Source organism: Ursus maritimus, unplaced genomic scaffold (genome assembly GCF_017311325.1).
Source record: "Ursus maritimus isolate PB19 unplaced genomic scaffold, ASM1731132v1 scaffold_23, whole genome shotgun sequence".
Taxonomy (NCBI): Eukaryota; Metazoa; Chordata; class Mammalia; order Carnivora; family Ursidae; genus Ursus; species Ursus maritimus.
The window spans coordinates 9,013,276-9,027,670 of NW_024424786.1; the positions used below are offsets into that span (position 1 = coordinate 9,013,276).

At 45.5% G+C, this 14,395-nt stretch overlaps 1 protein-coding gene across 2 annotated transcripts in view; it reads left to right on the plus strand.

The window, feature by feature from the left end:
* The window catches only part of NELL1 (neural EGFL like 1), an 821,556-nt gene that overhangs the window by 192,152 nt on the left and 615,009 nt on the right, over window positions 1–14,395 (plus strand). For both annotated transcript variants that reach the window (XM_040638900.1, XM_040638901.1), the window contains exons 10-11: window positions 6,018–6,091; window positions 11,749–11,848. In XM_040638900.1, coding sequence (XP_040494834.1) covers window positions 6,018–6,091; window positions 11,749–11,848 — 174 coding nt within the window. The remainder of the gene's footprint in view (window positions 1–6,017; window positions 6,092–11,748; window positions 11,849–14,395) is intronic.

Below are 14,395 nucleotides of genomic sequence, written 5' to 3' on the forward strand. Positions count from 1 at the left end.
TTAGGCACATGGATAAGACACTATCAGGACATAGACGGATGGCTTGTGGGACAGTGCTGGGGAGATTAGCGGGACATCGGTAGTAGGCCTGGGGTGCTTCCTGGAGGAAGTGGAACCAAGCTAAACATTTCTAGCCTTCTGAAAGATAACTGTGGTGGGTTGAACAGTGGAGTGGAGCAGAGAAGAACCAGGATTAATAAAGCAGAGTTCCAACACTACTAGTAGGTAGAATTTCTAGAAGTTTCAAATACCTTCATATCAGAGAAAGGATGGAGATTTCCTTTGGTTGCCCCTTTTGGATGAAATTTCTTACACCTCTGTTTGGGTTTGGGGGGAGCAGTGTTCTGGGAACTCTGAGAAAAACAAATGGTTCTGTTGGCTGATTTAGTGTTCATGCAGCACGTAAAGATGGGGGCTTCTCTTTGGAAATAGGAAAAAGAATTTGGTTTGAGTGTTCATGTCTTAGTTCATTGCTTGGAAAAAGTGCTTTTCCCTCTGTTATGAGCAAAAGGCCCAGACACTCATGAGGTCTCCAAGAACAATGTAGCTTTCGTCATGGAGGTCTCAGATCCTGTTACTATGAAGTTCTTCTCTCTGTTTTGGAGGCATCAGGAAAAACTCAGGAGAATCTTCTAGATGCCTCATTTGTGGACATGATGGTCCAGAAGTTTATTCCCAGGGCCCCACTCTGACCTACTAAATCAGAATCTCTGAACAGCGGTGCCCTGCAGGCTTTTCTTTCCGTAAACAGACTTGAGAACTACCATCAAGGGTGGGGAGTGGAGAGAGGATGATGGAGAGGGAATCTTCTGCTGTGCCACACAGCACTTGCGGAGGAGAAGAGGTGGTAGAGGGAAAGGAGATATTCTGTTTGATAACAGGGGTTCAGTAGGCGGGAAGTAGCAATCTGCAAAGGTGGGTGTGGGGTGGGTAAGGACGATCCTGTTCCTTTGAATTCATGGAGCCATTCATACTGAGCTTCCTGTCCCAGCACTGTCCTTCCCTCTGGGTATAGCAGTGTGCATGTGTGGACCGTTTGTTCTATGTCAGGCACTGTGTTGAGCCTTTCCAATGAACCCCCCCCCCACCGACCCCGGCTCAGTCCCCACTGTCTTCCCCATTTTACGGGTGAGAACTTGAAGCACAGAGAGGTCACTTATCCAAGGTCTCTCAGCCTTGATGGGGCCGAAGTAACACCCAGGTGGTCTCTGGCTCCAGAGCTGATGCTCTTAACCCATCTCCTCCGCACTGCGGTCCCCCCCCCCCGCCCCGCCCCTCACACCGCGCAGGGAGCGGACATAGCACAGAGATGGGAGCGATTAACTCCATCAGAACCATGTGTGTGTTAGGAAAACTTCACAGAGTAAGTAACAGCTGAGTAGGGTGTTATCAAATAAATAGGAGTTTGCCATGTCATCAAGGTAGGTGAGAACACATCTGACAGAATCCTATGTGCAGAAACTAAGGACACAGACATTGCGTTGCCTTTGGTAGTCAAAAGCAAGATTCAAGGGAAGGGTTGGGGCATAATCAAAGTGTTGGACTAAGGCCACTGCATTGGGAGAGCCGGAGGCAGGGTGGCTGGGTATGGGATTCAGACATATTCCAGGTAGAGGTGATGAGGCCGTCAGGCACTGCCCGCCCGCCCCCCCCAACCTGGGGAGATGAAAAGAGGGGATGGATGTGAGTGATGGCCTGAAGGCCTGGCACACAGTAGGTACTCCATAATATTTTCTGTATGAGGCAGATACATTGGGGTGGAGCGCCTGTGAGGGAGAAGTTGCCAGGTTTTGAACAAGAGCCTGTAGGAGACTCCTGTGATTAACAGAACTGAGACAGGTGGAGGATGTAGTGCAGGGTGTGGTACATTCTGTTGGGCATCTGTGAGTTGGAGGTGCTGGGGGGACAGCCGGCGTGATGTGGGCATTTGCTCAGAGAGGCGGTATCTGGAGCCAGATCAGTGAATGAACTTACTGGGGCATGGAGGGTTCCTGGGTGTTAGCCTTCCTGATCTGCCCACCTCCTTTAGAGTGCAGTACGGAGTGCTGATTGTGATATTCTAACCCACTGATGGCCACGGGGTGGCTGGAGTGTGTGTAGGGTACACATACTAAATAAAGACAGAGCGACCTAATGTCCCTATCTGACAGGGGTGCCCAGTCCCACCTGTCAAGTGTTTATTCAGCGTGCACCGAGATGGCGAAAGTGTCCAGGCATGGCACTGGAGAAATGAGGTCCAAATTGGAAGGGCCCCGTGTCTGTGGGTGGAAAAAAGATGCAGTTGAATAACTATTTCTCTAAATCGTCAGTACATTTGTTTCTGACATCACCGAGAAGTGTGTGTTGGTGCCAGATTTCAATTTCACGGTCGTACACTGTGAAATATTCTAGTTTGCATGTCCCCAATGTGATATGAAAGGCTTCAGGTATCCATTTACATTTGTACTCCTACTGAAAGCTGTTGGAACGGAGTCCCAGATGCCCCAGCCAAAGGCACTGGAGCCTGACTCACCTTATGCTTGAATGTCCTCAGACAGCAAAAGTGAGCCTTTTGGCTGTAGATCAAGAGGTGGGATAATGAGGATTGATGTCAAGTGTATGGAGGGCAGTGACAGAAGAGGAGGGGTACGGTCAGAGAAATGGGGATGAACACGAGAAAGCAGGGGATGTTCTTGTGACCTACAGTGGTGATGGTGAAAGCTGGGCTCAGATCATTTCGTGGCGAGTTGATACTGTCATCATGTATACATCCTGCAGCAGTGCCAATGGCCGAGGCATGCAGCATGATGTTGATGTCATTCGTAGCCCCCAAAGCACCCTGCTATGTGAGGACGTAAAGTTTAGTGGACATTTAATTTTTACACAGGACCGGTGCATTTGAGGGATGTTTCCCTGTGTGTGGCCTGAATATAAACAGTAAGACATTGCTGTCTGCAGACAAACTCCTCCTAGAATTGCTATCAGAGGAGAGGAATCAGGCAAATGTCTTAAAACAGGGTAGCAAGTGGGCTTATACCATTCTGTGGGGGACAAAGGGCAGCATGAGGAAGAAAAGTCTATTTCTTTGCTTCCCAGCCTGGGCCAAGAAGCAGATGGCAGATCTGACAGCAGTGCATTTAGCAGAACTGTCATTCTGGAATAAACTGTCTTGCCGCGTTGGCGGCAGCTGTGTTTGGGAGTGTGGGACTTGATTGGGCAGGAATTCCAGGCCCTTGGAGGATGTGTGGTCTCCCCCCTGTGGATAGATAGGGGAATCTACATCATCATTAGGACCAATGAGTCATGGTCAACTGATTGATCAACAAAATTGAGGCATACACGATGGTCATGGATAACTTTTTAAAGGAAGGGAGGAGGGGTTGATCTAGAAAATTCTCTATTTTCTGGTTTTTTTTTTTCCTGATACTCTTGATATCTGCTTTTAATGTTTGAAACCACATTAAATAGCAGAAAGAACTCTTATTTGGGAATCAGAACTTTTGACTGGTTTTCACTACCAAGTACAGGCACATTAATTCTAAAATTAGTTACTGTTATTAATCCCAGAGGGGCGCTGATCCTGCAGCTGGAGATGAGATGATGAAATAGACCTAGACCCTGACCGCATGGAGGTTACAGTTAGGAGAGATATATGATGAACTGGGCAACTGAGAAAATGTGAGGTGTTACAGCTAGATCCAGAGTACTGTGGAAGCACCAAGTGATGACAGTTGGCCAGTGCTGGAAGTCACGCTTACATTGAAACTGATGGGCATAGAGAATGGGGGGTTGCCAGGGGAAAGCGGATGAGGCTGCCTCTTCTTGAAGAGGATGATGGTATGTGCAGATCCTAGATGCAAAGGAGGAGGCGTGGCTAGGGTATTAGTGGAGGTTAAATGTTTGGGGGGTTGGGGAATAACTGCAGAGGAATTGATAAGCTGTGAAGCTTGAGAGAGAAGGAAGAGCTACTTGAATGGCTTTGTTTGCTGAATTAAGGAATTTGTTCTATATTTTGAGGGGATTAGGGACCCATAATGATTTTAAAGCATGGCCTCATGTTTGTAATAAACATGTCTATTGTGTGGGGAAGTATGTCTATTGTGTGGGGAAGAACTGAATAAGGTTGGGACCAGAACAAGGGAGACATGATAGGAGTACTAAAGAGGAGGGAATGAAGATAGTTGCAGGTGGTGGGGAATAGACAAAGTAGGTTGATTTGAGAAATTAAAGGAGGGAGCATTGTTATGATTTGGATACTGATTGGTTGTGGGGTTGAGTGAGAGGGAGAGGTTAAAAGGACCCTAGGTGGTAGGGTATGGATGCTGGGGTAGGTAATGGTGCCATTCATGAAGGGAGATACTAGAATGAAACAGATTCAAGTTAGGTGTGAGTTGTTGCAGGTCCAGTTCCAACAGGAAGCAGACTCTGAAATGGAGATTTGCTTGTCCTTTATTAGGAAGGATCTGTCCGAATCACTTCTGGGGTAGAGAGAGATCCAGAAGGAAGCAGAATTGGGCAGATAAAGAGGTTGAACTGCAATACAGTTACAAAAAACACTTCAGTCATTCCTCTACGGAGTTCTGAAGCTGGAATGATCTTTCAGAGTCACCCTTCGTTGGGGCAAGGGGTGAGGACTTTGCCCTACCTTTGCCAACCACTCATTGTATGTGGGCTGTTCTAGGAAGACCATTTGACCTTGGATGAGGTGGCTCTTTTCAACCAAGGGCAAGTCCTAGATCACTGTTCAGTTGAGCTGGTGGTCGTCAGTTTCCCCAGCAGCTGCAGGGATGAGTCCTTTGGCCATCGAGGGGGATCTGGGTAGCAGGTCACAGCATCCGCTACGGGGTCATGATGTTAAGTATAACAAATCTCTGGGCTTTCCTCTTCCTGTGGCTAACAGGAGGTGTTGGACAAGTTGATCGCTGAGATCTGTGTATACTTGAACATTCCATGAGAGTTGGAAGATTGTAGAACTAGAAAACTACCAAATTAACCTGTTTTAACAGATGCAGAAACAGAGACTCTAAGAGCTAAGGTGGCTTTTAGAAGACACATCGTGCTAAAGATGCCTTAGAGTGCATGTCTTCACTTCGGCTTCTCCTGAAGACCAGGGTAGAAGGAGCCTCATCTGTGCAGGAGAGGGAGTAATCAGGCCTTTGCTTCCCTGTTTCTGTTAATGTGGCTGGGGACACCTTAGGGTCAGATCAAAGTAACATACCTGCACTCGTTTTAAAGTGAGTCAGCAAGTTGAGTGGAGGACTGAGTCCCAGTGGAATCTAAACTGAACGGTGGGAGTTCCATTTATGCTTTTACCTTTTCTACAAGGCCTGTCTCTCCTTCATGCCCTCCCTATTAGCCTGCTAAGCTCAGCTTTCCAAAGACCGTCTCTCTAGCGCATTGGTAAGTGTTTTACTGGTTTGGTTTGTATTTCTCAATGCTTTTTGAACTTACTAGGAGCATGGAGTATAAGGGGATGCATTTCCCATGGTCACAAGAGAAAAAAATGGTGCCCTTCTGTATCGTGGCTGAGGTTCTGATGAATGAACATTGAAGTCCCCTTTTACCTACCTGTTCATTTAATGACTGAAGTGTAAGAATCAAAGGTACTGCTATTGTCCTCCATGGAGATGACCACTGCTGCTTCCTTGTTTTAACTTCTGACCACATCTGTTCATTTTCTAGTTCCTCTAGCAGCGGTGACATTGAAATAGCTGTATATCCTCAGTGTGACGGACTCATGGCAAACGTAGTGAAGACGACCATTTGACAGGGACCTGACACTTGTCCTTACACTCTCCCCATGTCTTACTCCAGACAAAGGTATTCCTATCGTGTTTTAGCCCCACACCTGGCTTCACACCCAGTGTGGGGCTTGAACTGATGACCCTGAGATCAAGAGTTGCGTGCTCCACTGACTGAGCCAGCCAGGAGCCCTGTAAAGAGATTCCTATGGCTTAGATTTCACTGAAGCTAAATGGCACTTGTGAGGTCAGTTAGTTGCATAGCATGACTGATGTGTTTTTCTCTTTTTGTTACAGCAAAATGTATCTATGGAGGCAAAGTCCTTGCAGAAGGCCAGCGGATTTTAACTAAGAGCTGCCGGGAATGCAGAGTAAGTTTCCATCTTATGATCCCCATCCCTTGGGAGGGGAATTACTAGATACATGGATGGGCTTTGCTAGGGATCTGGAGTGGAGCCTGGTGGCCGGAGTGGGTCCCTGAGGGGAAGGACTCTGCGGTGGGCTGCCGTCCAGGACGGGAAGGTCCCACTCACTGTCATTGTGCTGCTAGCTTGTGGTCAGCCGTGGATCAGGCAGCCTTGGGAAAGCTATTGAAGGATGTGAGAAGGTGAAGGGAGCCAGCAGTTACTAGGAGTTAGGGAGCTTGGCCGGTGGCCCTGGCAAAAGGTTCTGAGTTGATTTTGGGGAAATCAGTTTGTGATGCCAGCTCTGGGTGGTACCATTTCTACTCCCGAGTGTCTTATAGATGGTGAGAAAATGCCTGTCTCCTGCCTGCCTCGCCCTTCTAGTCCTTGGAATACAAGTGTAGAAGCAGAGATCTTCAGTAACCGTTCAGCTAACATACCTTGTTCAGCTGCTACGTACCAGCGTGGTACTAGATTCTGGGTGTGTAACGGTGAACGCAGCAAAGTCCCTGTTTTTGTAGAATTCGCAGTCTAGAGGGGGAGGCAGATTATAAAATAAACCAAATACAATATAATGCCAAATCCTATAAAAAAAAAAACAAAGGCTGAAGAGAGAGAGAGCTTTGGGGTGGGTGTGGGTGGTCTGGGAAGGCCTTTCTGCAGAGGCGCTGTTGGAACAAAGTGTGGGAGCTAGCCGTGCAGTGACTTGGGTGGGGTGCCATCCTAGGAGCGCAAGAGTGAGAGACGGAGGGGGCGGGGGCACGCATACCAGGTGGTGCATTAGGGGCAGCCCAAGTCCTACAAGGAAGCGCAGCTGGTTTGTGGGGCATCTCCAGAGAGGCTGACAGGAACCACTGTGCCTCAGAATAGCCCATCCTCGTAAGTGCTTGTAACTGTACCATTTCATTTACTTTTCGTCACATCCCTGAGGAAAAGAATCTATTTTAAAGATTGAGGAGAATGAGGCACGTAGAGACCTGGAGATGCTCTGGAGGAGATTGAATCCAGTTCTTTATTGGGGCCTTGGTTGAGGGGGGTGGGTAGAGGAAAGGCTCTTACCTCTTTCCTGTCTCTGAGGGGCCACAGTTTCCCCCCAGGGGGTTAGCTTCCTTGGACTTCCCTGTTGTATTTCCCATACCCCCTTCCTTGGCTTGCCACTGGGAATGGCAGAGATTCTATTGCTGCAGACAGTCTGGTGGGCTTGGCGGGGCGGTGGTCTTTCTACATCAGCCGATGCTGTGCATGGGAGCTCCGTAGTCTATGGCAGACGGCGGCGTGGTGTGGCAGTGGTATGTGTGTGCCTATATGTGCGTATGTATGTGCCTGCGAATGATTTCATCTTTTAAAAAGTCATGAATTCGTTGCTACAGTTCTTTACTAAATGATTACTTTGTATACAGAGAAGAGTCCTTGACCATAAGTAGCATTTCTCGAGCTTTTAGCATTTTTCTGGACACTATTTGACACATTTTAAACTTATTTTCTCCTGTAAACCTCATCATTACCCTATCAGGTGCGTGCTATGATCATTCCCATTTTGCAGATGAGAAAATCGAGGCACAGAAGATCAGTCACATAACTAGTAAGTGAGCCAGCTGGGATCTGAACCTGTGTGGTCTGGCTTTACAGGCGGGGCTCTCTCAGCCTCTCCTCTGCCATTTCTGATGGTGTTAGACTTATTTGGAAATAATTCTCATCTCAGAATTTTTGAGGGGCAGATTCAGAAGCCCCTCTAAATTGAATGATCATTTTCAGTCTGTGTGAGAATACCAGGTTGTTCAGGCTATGGCTCACTGATTCTTTTGATAAAGGGGTAGTATTTATAACAGGCCATGGAGGAGCCTTGGGGTACATGGATGGTGTCAGCAGGGCGAGGAGGTGATGGGCATAGCATGCCAGGACCTCTACTGTCTTCCCAGCAGCCGTTCTCAAGAGTTAAGCCCTAATGCCCAGTGGCACCTGTTGTCTGTAAGGAATCCTAGGCATCTACACTGTAAGTTCTATCTTTGGGAGGACTGAGCAAATAAATAATTCTTGGTCTTCTGTGGTTCAAATGCAGATACCCCTTGTTGACAGAAGGGTGCCTAGATATCCATTCATTTCCATTTTCCTAGGATCATTTTAAAGCTTCAGCAACACAATCAGACAAGAAACAAACCCTTGTTTCAAATAATTTCACCTAGTGTTTTTAGAAGTTAATAGACTTTTCTTTTTCTTTTTTTTTTTTTTTAAAGATTTTATTTATTTATTCGACAGAGATAGAGACAGCCAGCGAGAGAGGGAACACAAGCAGGGGGAGTGGGAGAGGAAGAAGCAGGCTCATAGTGGAAGAGCCTGATGTGGGGCTCGATCCCAGAATGCCGGGATCACGCCCTGAGCCGAAGGCAGACGCTTAACCGCTGTGCCACCCAGGAGCCCCATAGACTGTTTTCTTTTAAACTAAGATGAATAAACCCTTCTAGTAGTCTTGCTCGATTTTGTTCAATTATTGCTGCCCTTAAACATTTCTTTAGCGACAGTTTTTTGACTTAATGATGTGAGTTTTTATATAATTAGAAATTCAGGTTGAAGCACAGTGATTAATAAAGAACTTGAAAGTGTTTCTATTTGACCAATGACACGGAGACTGTCACTCTAAATGAGAAAGAACGGAAGAATTATATTTTTCCACCAACACAGAGTTCTAGGGGTCAGAAAATAACATACTATAATCAGGAGGATTTAAAAATGTTAATTATCAGGTACTTCTTACAGAAATAGTTTTGAAAATAAAGTTAAAAAAGGTTTTGTGCCTAATTATGTGGCTGGACTAAATGGGTATAGAGGCACTTACGCTACTGTAATCACAGTTCATATTATTTTCAAAATCATGCAAAGGGGTTTGTCTCTATTGAAACATTTGGAATTATCGTGCTCATTAAATATGTTAAAGGTTGATTAGAATTGTCTCATTTAATCAGCAGACAAGGCAAGCCCTTGTCATAAAAAAAAAACTTTTGTGAGTGATGATTTTTTAAAGAAAAGTCTTCATAGCATTTGAAATATTTCTTTGAACAAAAGCAAATCGTACTCCAAATGCCGAAATTTTGAATATGGAGGAAGAAGTACAAGGAAGAAAAAGGAAATTGCTCCAGAATCTCACCATCTAGAGATAATCTTGAACGGTTTTATTTTTGGCAGCAAGAATGAAATGTATCTTACTGTCTTGGTGTGGGTTCTCCTAAAAGCAGACCCTGCACTAAGGATTTTAATATGAATGCTTGATTAAAGTAGCCCTCTCAGAAGCAACCAGTAAGGGTGTGGAGGATGCAGGATGGGGAAGGGTAAGGAACCAGCAAGGGTGGGATTTTGGGTGAAAGGCCTCCCATTGATTCTAGGAGGGGTGTTGGAGTGTAAATTACACCCCAGCTGCGGGCTCCCCTTGAGGCAGAGAGCCTCCCATGCCTGTCAGTCCCTGGCTTTGGGTTATGGCAGTGGGGGTGGAGAACTTGTGGGTCACTGTCTCTGTTCCCTGCATGGCTGAGTGGATCCAGTGTCCAAGGAATGCCATTGAGGGTGGCAAGGATAAGCCATTAGCGGCAAAGCATTCAGAAGCTGGGGGATGGGCACACAGAACTCCTTAAAGGGATCTGACAGTGTCCATCACTCTTATTTATGCAAGGAGACAGTAGAAAATAAAATACATTGATGTTAAAAGATAAAAGTAGAGGCATTAATGGCGAGTGAGCGGTTTGTTTTCCTGTGCATTAAGGCTTATGCTATAGATAGTAAGGTTATGAATGTCTCTTGGTTTGTAATGGTTGGTTTGAGTCCCTGTTGCAGGAACTAAGGTACAGCTGGTAGGCACAGCGGCTTAGGACCAGTGCCAGCTCTTGAGGCCTGGTACCCCCCAATGTGGCCTGGATTGAGGGGTGAGAAGGGAACTTAGCTGTGAAGGAGACTGAGCATGCGTAGCAGGCTGTGTTCTCTGATCTTAGGGCCACTTTAAAGGTAGGGGAAAAGCAAGAGATTTGGACAACTTGGATCAGATCAAGAAACCAAGAGTGAGGAGGACAAGAAGGCACTACAAGGAATGTTAGAGGCAGGACTGTCAGGCTGAAAAAAATGAGAAAGGAGAGGAAGCCATGGTGCAAATTATCCAAATGATGATAGTTAGAAATCAAATTGGTATGTTTATAATTGTTGATGTTCATAATTAGGAATGGATGTGCCTGATGAAGTGGGAGTTCTTGTCCCTTGGTCCACAGGAAAGATAGCGTCTCAGAAATGGGAAACTCTCTATCTCCCCTGTCCCTCCTGGCTGTCCAGCTCCATCCTCTCCCCCCACCTATGTTGAGAAGTACCTTTTCACCTTAAGTGGGCCTCCTTTTCTCAAGCTTCATTCTTAGCTGACGTCAACAGCTTCTTAGGAATAGGAGAAAAAACTTTATAACTTAGGTAAAATACTCTCAAACCCCCTTTTTAAAAATAGTAATTAATGGACTAATTTTTAGAATTCAGAGTACAATTAAATACAGATGCTAGTGATGTCACCGAAGAAGGCCTTTGGTGAATGAGGTCATAAAGATTCACCAGGTGTGGGGCGCCTGGGTGGCGCAGTCGTTAAGCGTCTGCCTTTGGCTCAGGGCGTGGTCCTGGCGTTCTGGGATCGAGCCCCACGTCAGGCTCCTCTGCTGAGAGCCTGCTTCTTCCTCTCCCACTCCCCCTGCTTGTGTTCCCTCTCTCCCTGTCTGTCTCTGTCTCTGTCAAATAAATGAATAAAATCTTTTTTAAAAAAAAATAAAGATTCACCAGGTGAATATTTAAAGTTTTATTGTAAGCAATTTTATTTACCTACAGCGGAAAATCTAGTGCTCCTCTAACCCTCATTCAGTGCATTCCTACTTGGATACCTTGGCTCTTGCCTGTTTTGTCTGCCAGGAAAGTCTCTTCTTCCTTACTCCGTTATTCAAATATGCCATCGTCTTTATCGTTTCTCCCTACCTGGGCAGCAGCATTCTCTTAGGACACATTATCGTGCCTGAACTGTAGAACATATTTTAGCGCTTACCATACTGTCCTAGGGTTTTAGTTGAGATTGTTTGTTCTTCCCGCACTCCATCTAGGAACTCAGCAAGCACAAGGAAGATGTGGTCCGTAGCTTTGGGTTCGTGGTGCGTGTGGTCCAAGAGTGCTAAAGCTGACTCATAAAAGCTCATGAGCGCTCATTGTACATAACTTCCCGACTCTGTGGTCAGTGATACCATGTTGGGAATTCAAAATTGGTCATCATTGGGGTAGTCACGCAGAAATCCACAAACCCTACAAGTTAGGGCTCCCCATCCAACAGCCCATTGTTCTCGTAGCGGCATACCACCGTTAGTGACCTTCTGCTGCATAGAAGTTACTCAAAAATTACTGGTTGAAGCTGAAGCTGTTTAGACATAGAAAAGGATGCTTTCTGTGCCGGGAGTCTCATCAGTTTCATTTGCGACTTTGTCATTATTGGAGAATTCCTGGGAAGTACTGTTAATTATTGAAGCTTGTTGTCACTGCAGGCTGTTAACAATGATGAGCCTTATATATTTGTATCATCAACTAAAAAAGACGAACATTTTTTTGTTTCCCAATGATTTGGCTTCCAGGGTGGAGTTTTAGTAAAAATTACAGAAGCGTGCCCTCCTCTGAACTGCTCAGAAAAGGACCACATTCTCCCAGAGAATCAGTGCTGCAGTGTCTGTAGAGGTAAGGGGCCTTGGTGGTGGGGCTGTGTGTGGGACGAGGGTGGGGACACATGAGGGTTTCATGAATAGCGTGAAGGTAGTCACGGGGGCTCGAAACTCTGCTCTGCTACTTCGAAACTTGCATATCCTAGTTACCTTTCTCAGCCATCGTCGCGTCACTTGTAAACTGAGGGTAATAATAGTCTACTTCACAGGCCTGCTGGGAGGGCTAAATGGGATAATATATAAGTACCTAGTCTCATGCCTAGCATGTGATAAATGCTCAGTAAGTGACAGTTCCTATAAGAAGAATGGTAGTGCCTGCGGTAATGGTTATTATAACCATCATCATTATTAGATTTTTCTCACGAGTGGCATTGGTAAGCATACTGTTTAGCTCTTTCTGTGGACCAATTCCTATATCTGACTGACAGAGCCCTATAGTGAATCTTTATTCAGAGAATTACATGCAATTTTTTTACTTCATGCAAGGAAAAACAGTGCTTTAGCTAAGTAACACCTAACTGCTAATTCATTCTTTGGTAGAAATTGTTTTGCTTCCCTTTCCTGGCCTTTTCTTCTTTCCCAGATTTTGTCGTCTTCAAACCCTGGATCAGATAATCTTTCCTCTCGGAAAAGACTCACCCTGGTAGAATTAGGTGGATTGGGATAACCTAAAATTGATTCAGAATCTTACAGAATAAATCCAGTCAAACTCAACTCTGTGTTGTAGGAGCTACGCCCAGCACACATCCTTTTCCACATCCTCAAATACTTACGGAGTTGGGTCCTCTCCGGCTCCCCCTTAGAGGTCCCAGTGCATAGTGATTTAGCTCCGGTTACTCCATATTTCACTTTATCTTTTCTCTAGCACAAGAGGTGGCAGGTATTTTCTGTCAAGGGCCACAAAGTAAATCATTTTCAGCTTTGTGGGCCCGAAGGTTTCTTTTGCAATGACTCAACTCCGCTGTTTTGCAAAAGTAACCGTCACAATAGGTAAATACATGGGTGTGGTTGTTAGAATACAATTTTATTTACAAGAACAGGTATCGGCCCATAATTTGTTGACCCCCTTCTCTAGCATCTTCTTATATATAGAGATGGTCTGTGTTTTATCATGCAGTGTTGAGCTTCTGTGGAGGTTTCTCTGCTCGGTCATGAGAAAGCTAGCTTTTGATAAAAATTCCTAGGACAACTTAGTTTGTTGATAGCCAGGAGCGGCTACTATGCCGTCAGAATGTCTTCCCTGATTCGTCTGCCTTTTGGCTACATGCATATTGGCAGTTGAGATGCTGTAGAAACACTTCAAGATTGACTGGAATTTTCAGAGGGATACATTTATTAGTAACTGATAGGGTTGTAAGGTAGGTCTTATAATTTAATGCAAAATCTATCACTTGCTATTTGTGGAGGTGCCAAGTGAGACTCAGTTTATGTAAATCCTTCCTGATTTATGGTTTCATTAGAGCAGAATCATTGATTATCCCACAGAAACGCAAGAGGAATTTCATTGCTCTGACCCAATTTACAATAGACCTGGTGTCACTGCTTCTGCTAATACTTCTCCAGAATGTGTGTACTTCTTTACCACTGAAGATGGTGAGAGATGGGACCTCCCATTGAAAAATAGATTCATTCAGGGTCCCACTGCCGCAACCTGGTGTCTTTTAGCAAACCTTGACACAGTTTTGAGGGAAAAGTGGAAGGCAGGAATAAAACTTCCTAGATTAGATTATAGCGAGGACCAATTTGTGAAATTGAGGATTTTCTTCTTCCTCCTGATTCCTCCTTCAGCAGGAAACTACCAGCTTTGTTGGGAGGGGGTTGCTGATAGTTCTTTGGAGGTGTCTGTGTCTGAGAGGGTTATTTATTCTCTTTGACAGCTCTACATTTTGACAGGAACAAGACAGTGTCTTCAGAATAGATATGGTGAGGGGGGCCTTCTCCTGGGGGAATTGGTTGAATGAAACCATTCGGGTATAGGGATTCTTTTAGGGTTCTCTGGTTGACTTCCAACTCAGGGTTCAGACACGGGAATGGAGAAAGCGTTACTGTAGACAAGGGCCCTTTTCAGCACCACTTAGTGTTGTTACCATCCCTTCTGTTGACCCAAAGCAGAGCAGAGCCCAGAACCTCCAGCCCCCTTGTCCACAAGCTGGGGCTTGCCCTGCACAGCAGACAATCAGAAAGGGAAAGGCACATTATTTTCTGTGTGGTGGGTTAGTTTCTTTATTCTGAAAATGCAAAACTTCTATGACGATTGACAAAAGGGCAACTCAGGTGAGCTCCAGGGTGTATTGTCTCAAACTATGCTCTCCATCACTTTTACTCCAGATCTCCTAATTCCAACCATTTCCCAAGAGGATCTTCAGAAGTAGCATAAATAGTCTTTCATAACATTGTGGGAAATACTTTTCCCCTTGGACTTCTAGTTGTCTTTTACCTTTTCCTCTATGTTCATGTTTTCTGCGTCTTGCATGAAGAGGAGGGGGCTGGTTCATTTCTGTCCTGACAAGACGTGGAAAGCCCAATGGGCCTTTTCGAAGGCCTGTTACTCAGTTCTCCCCCC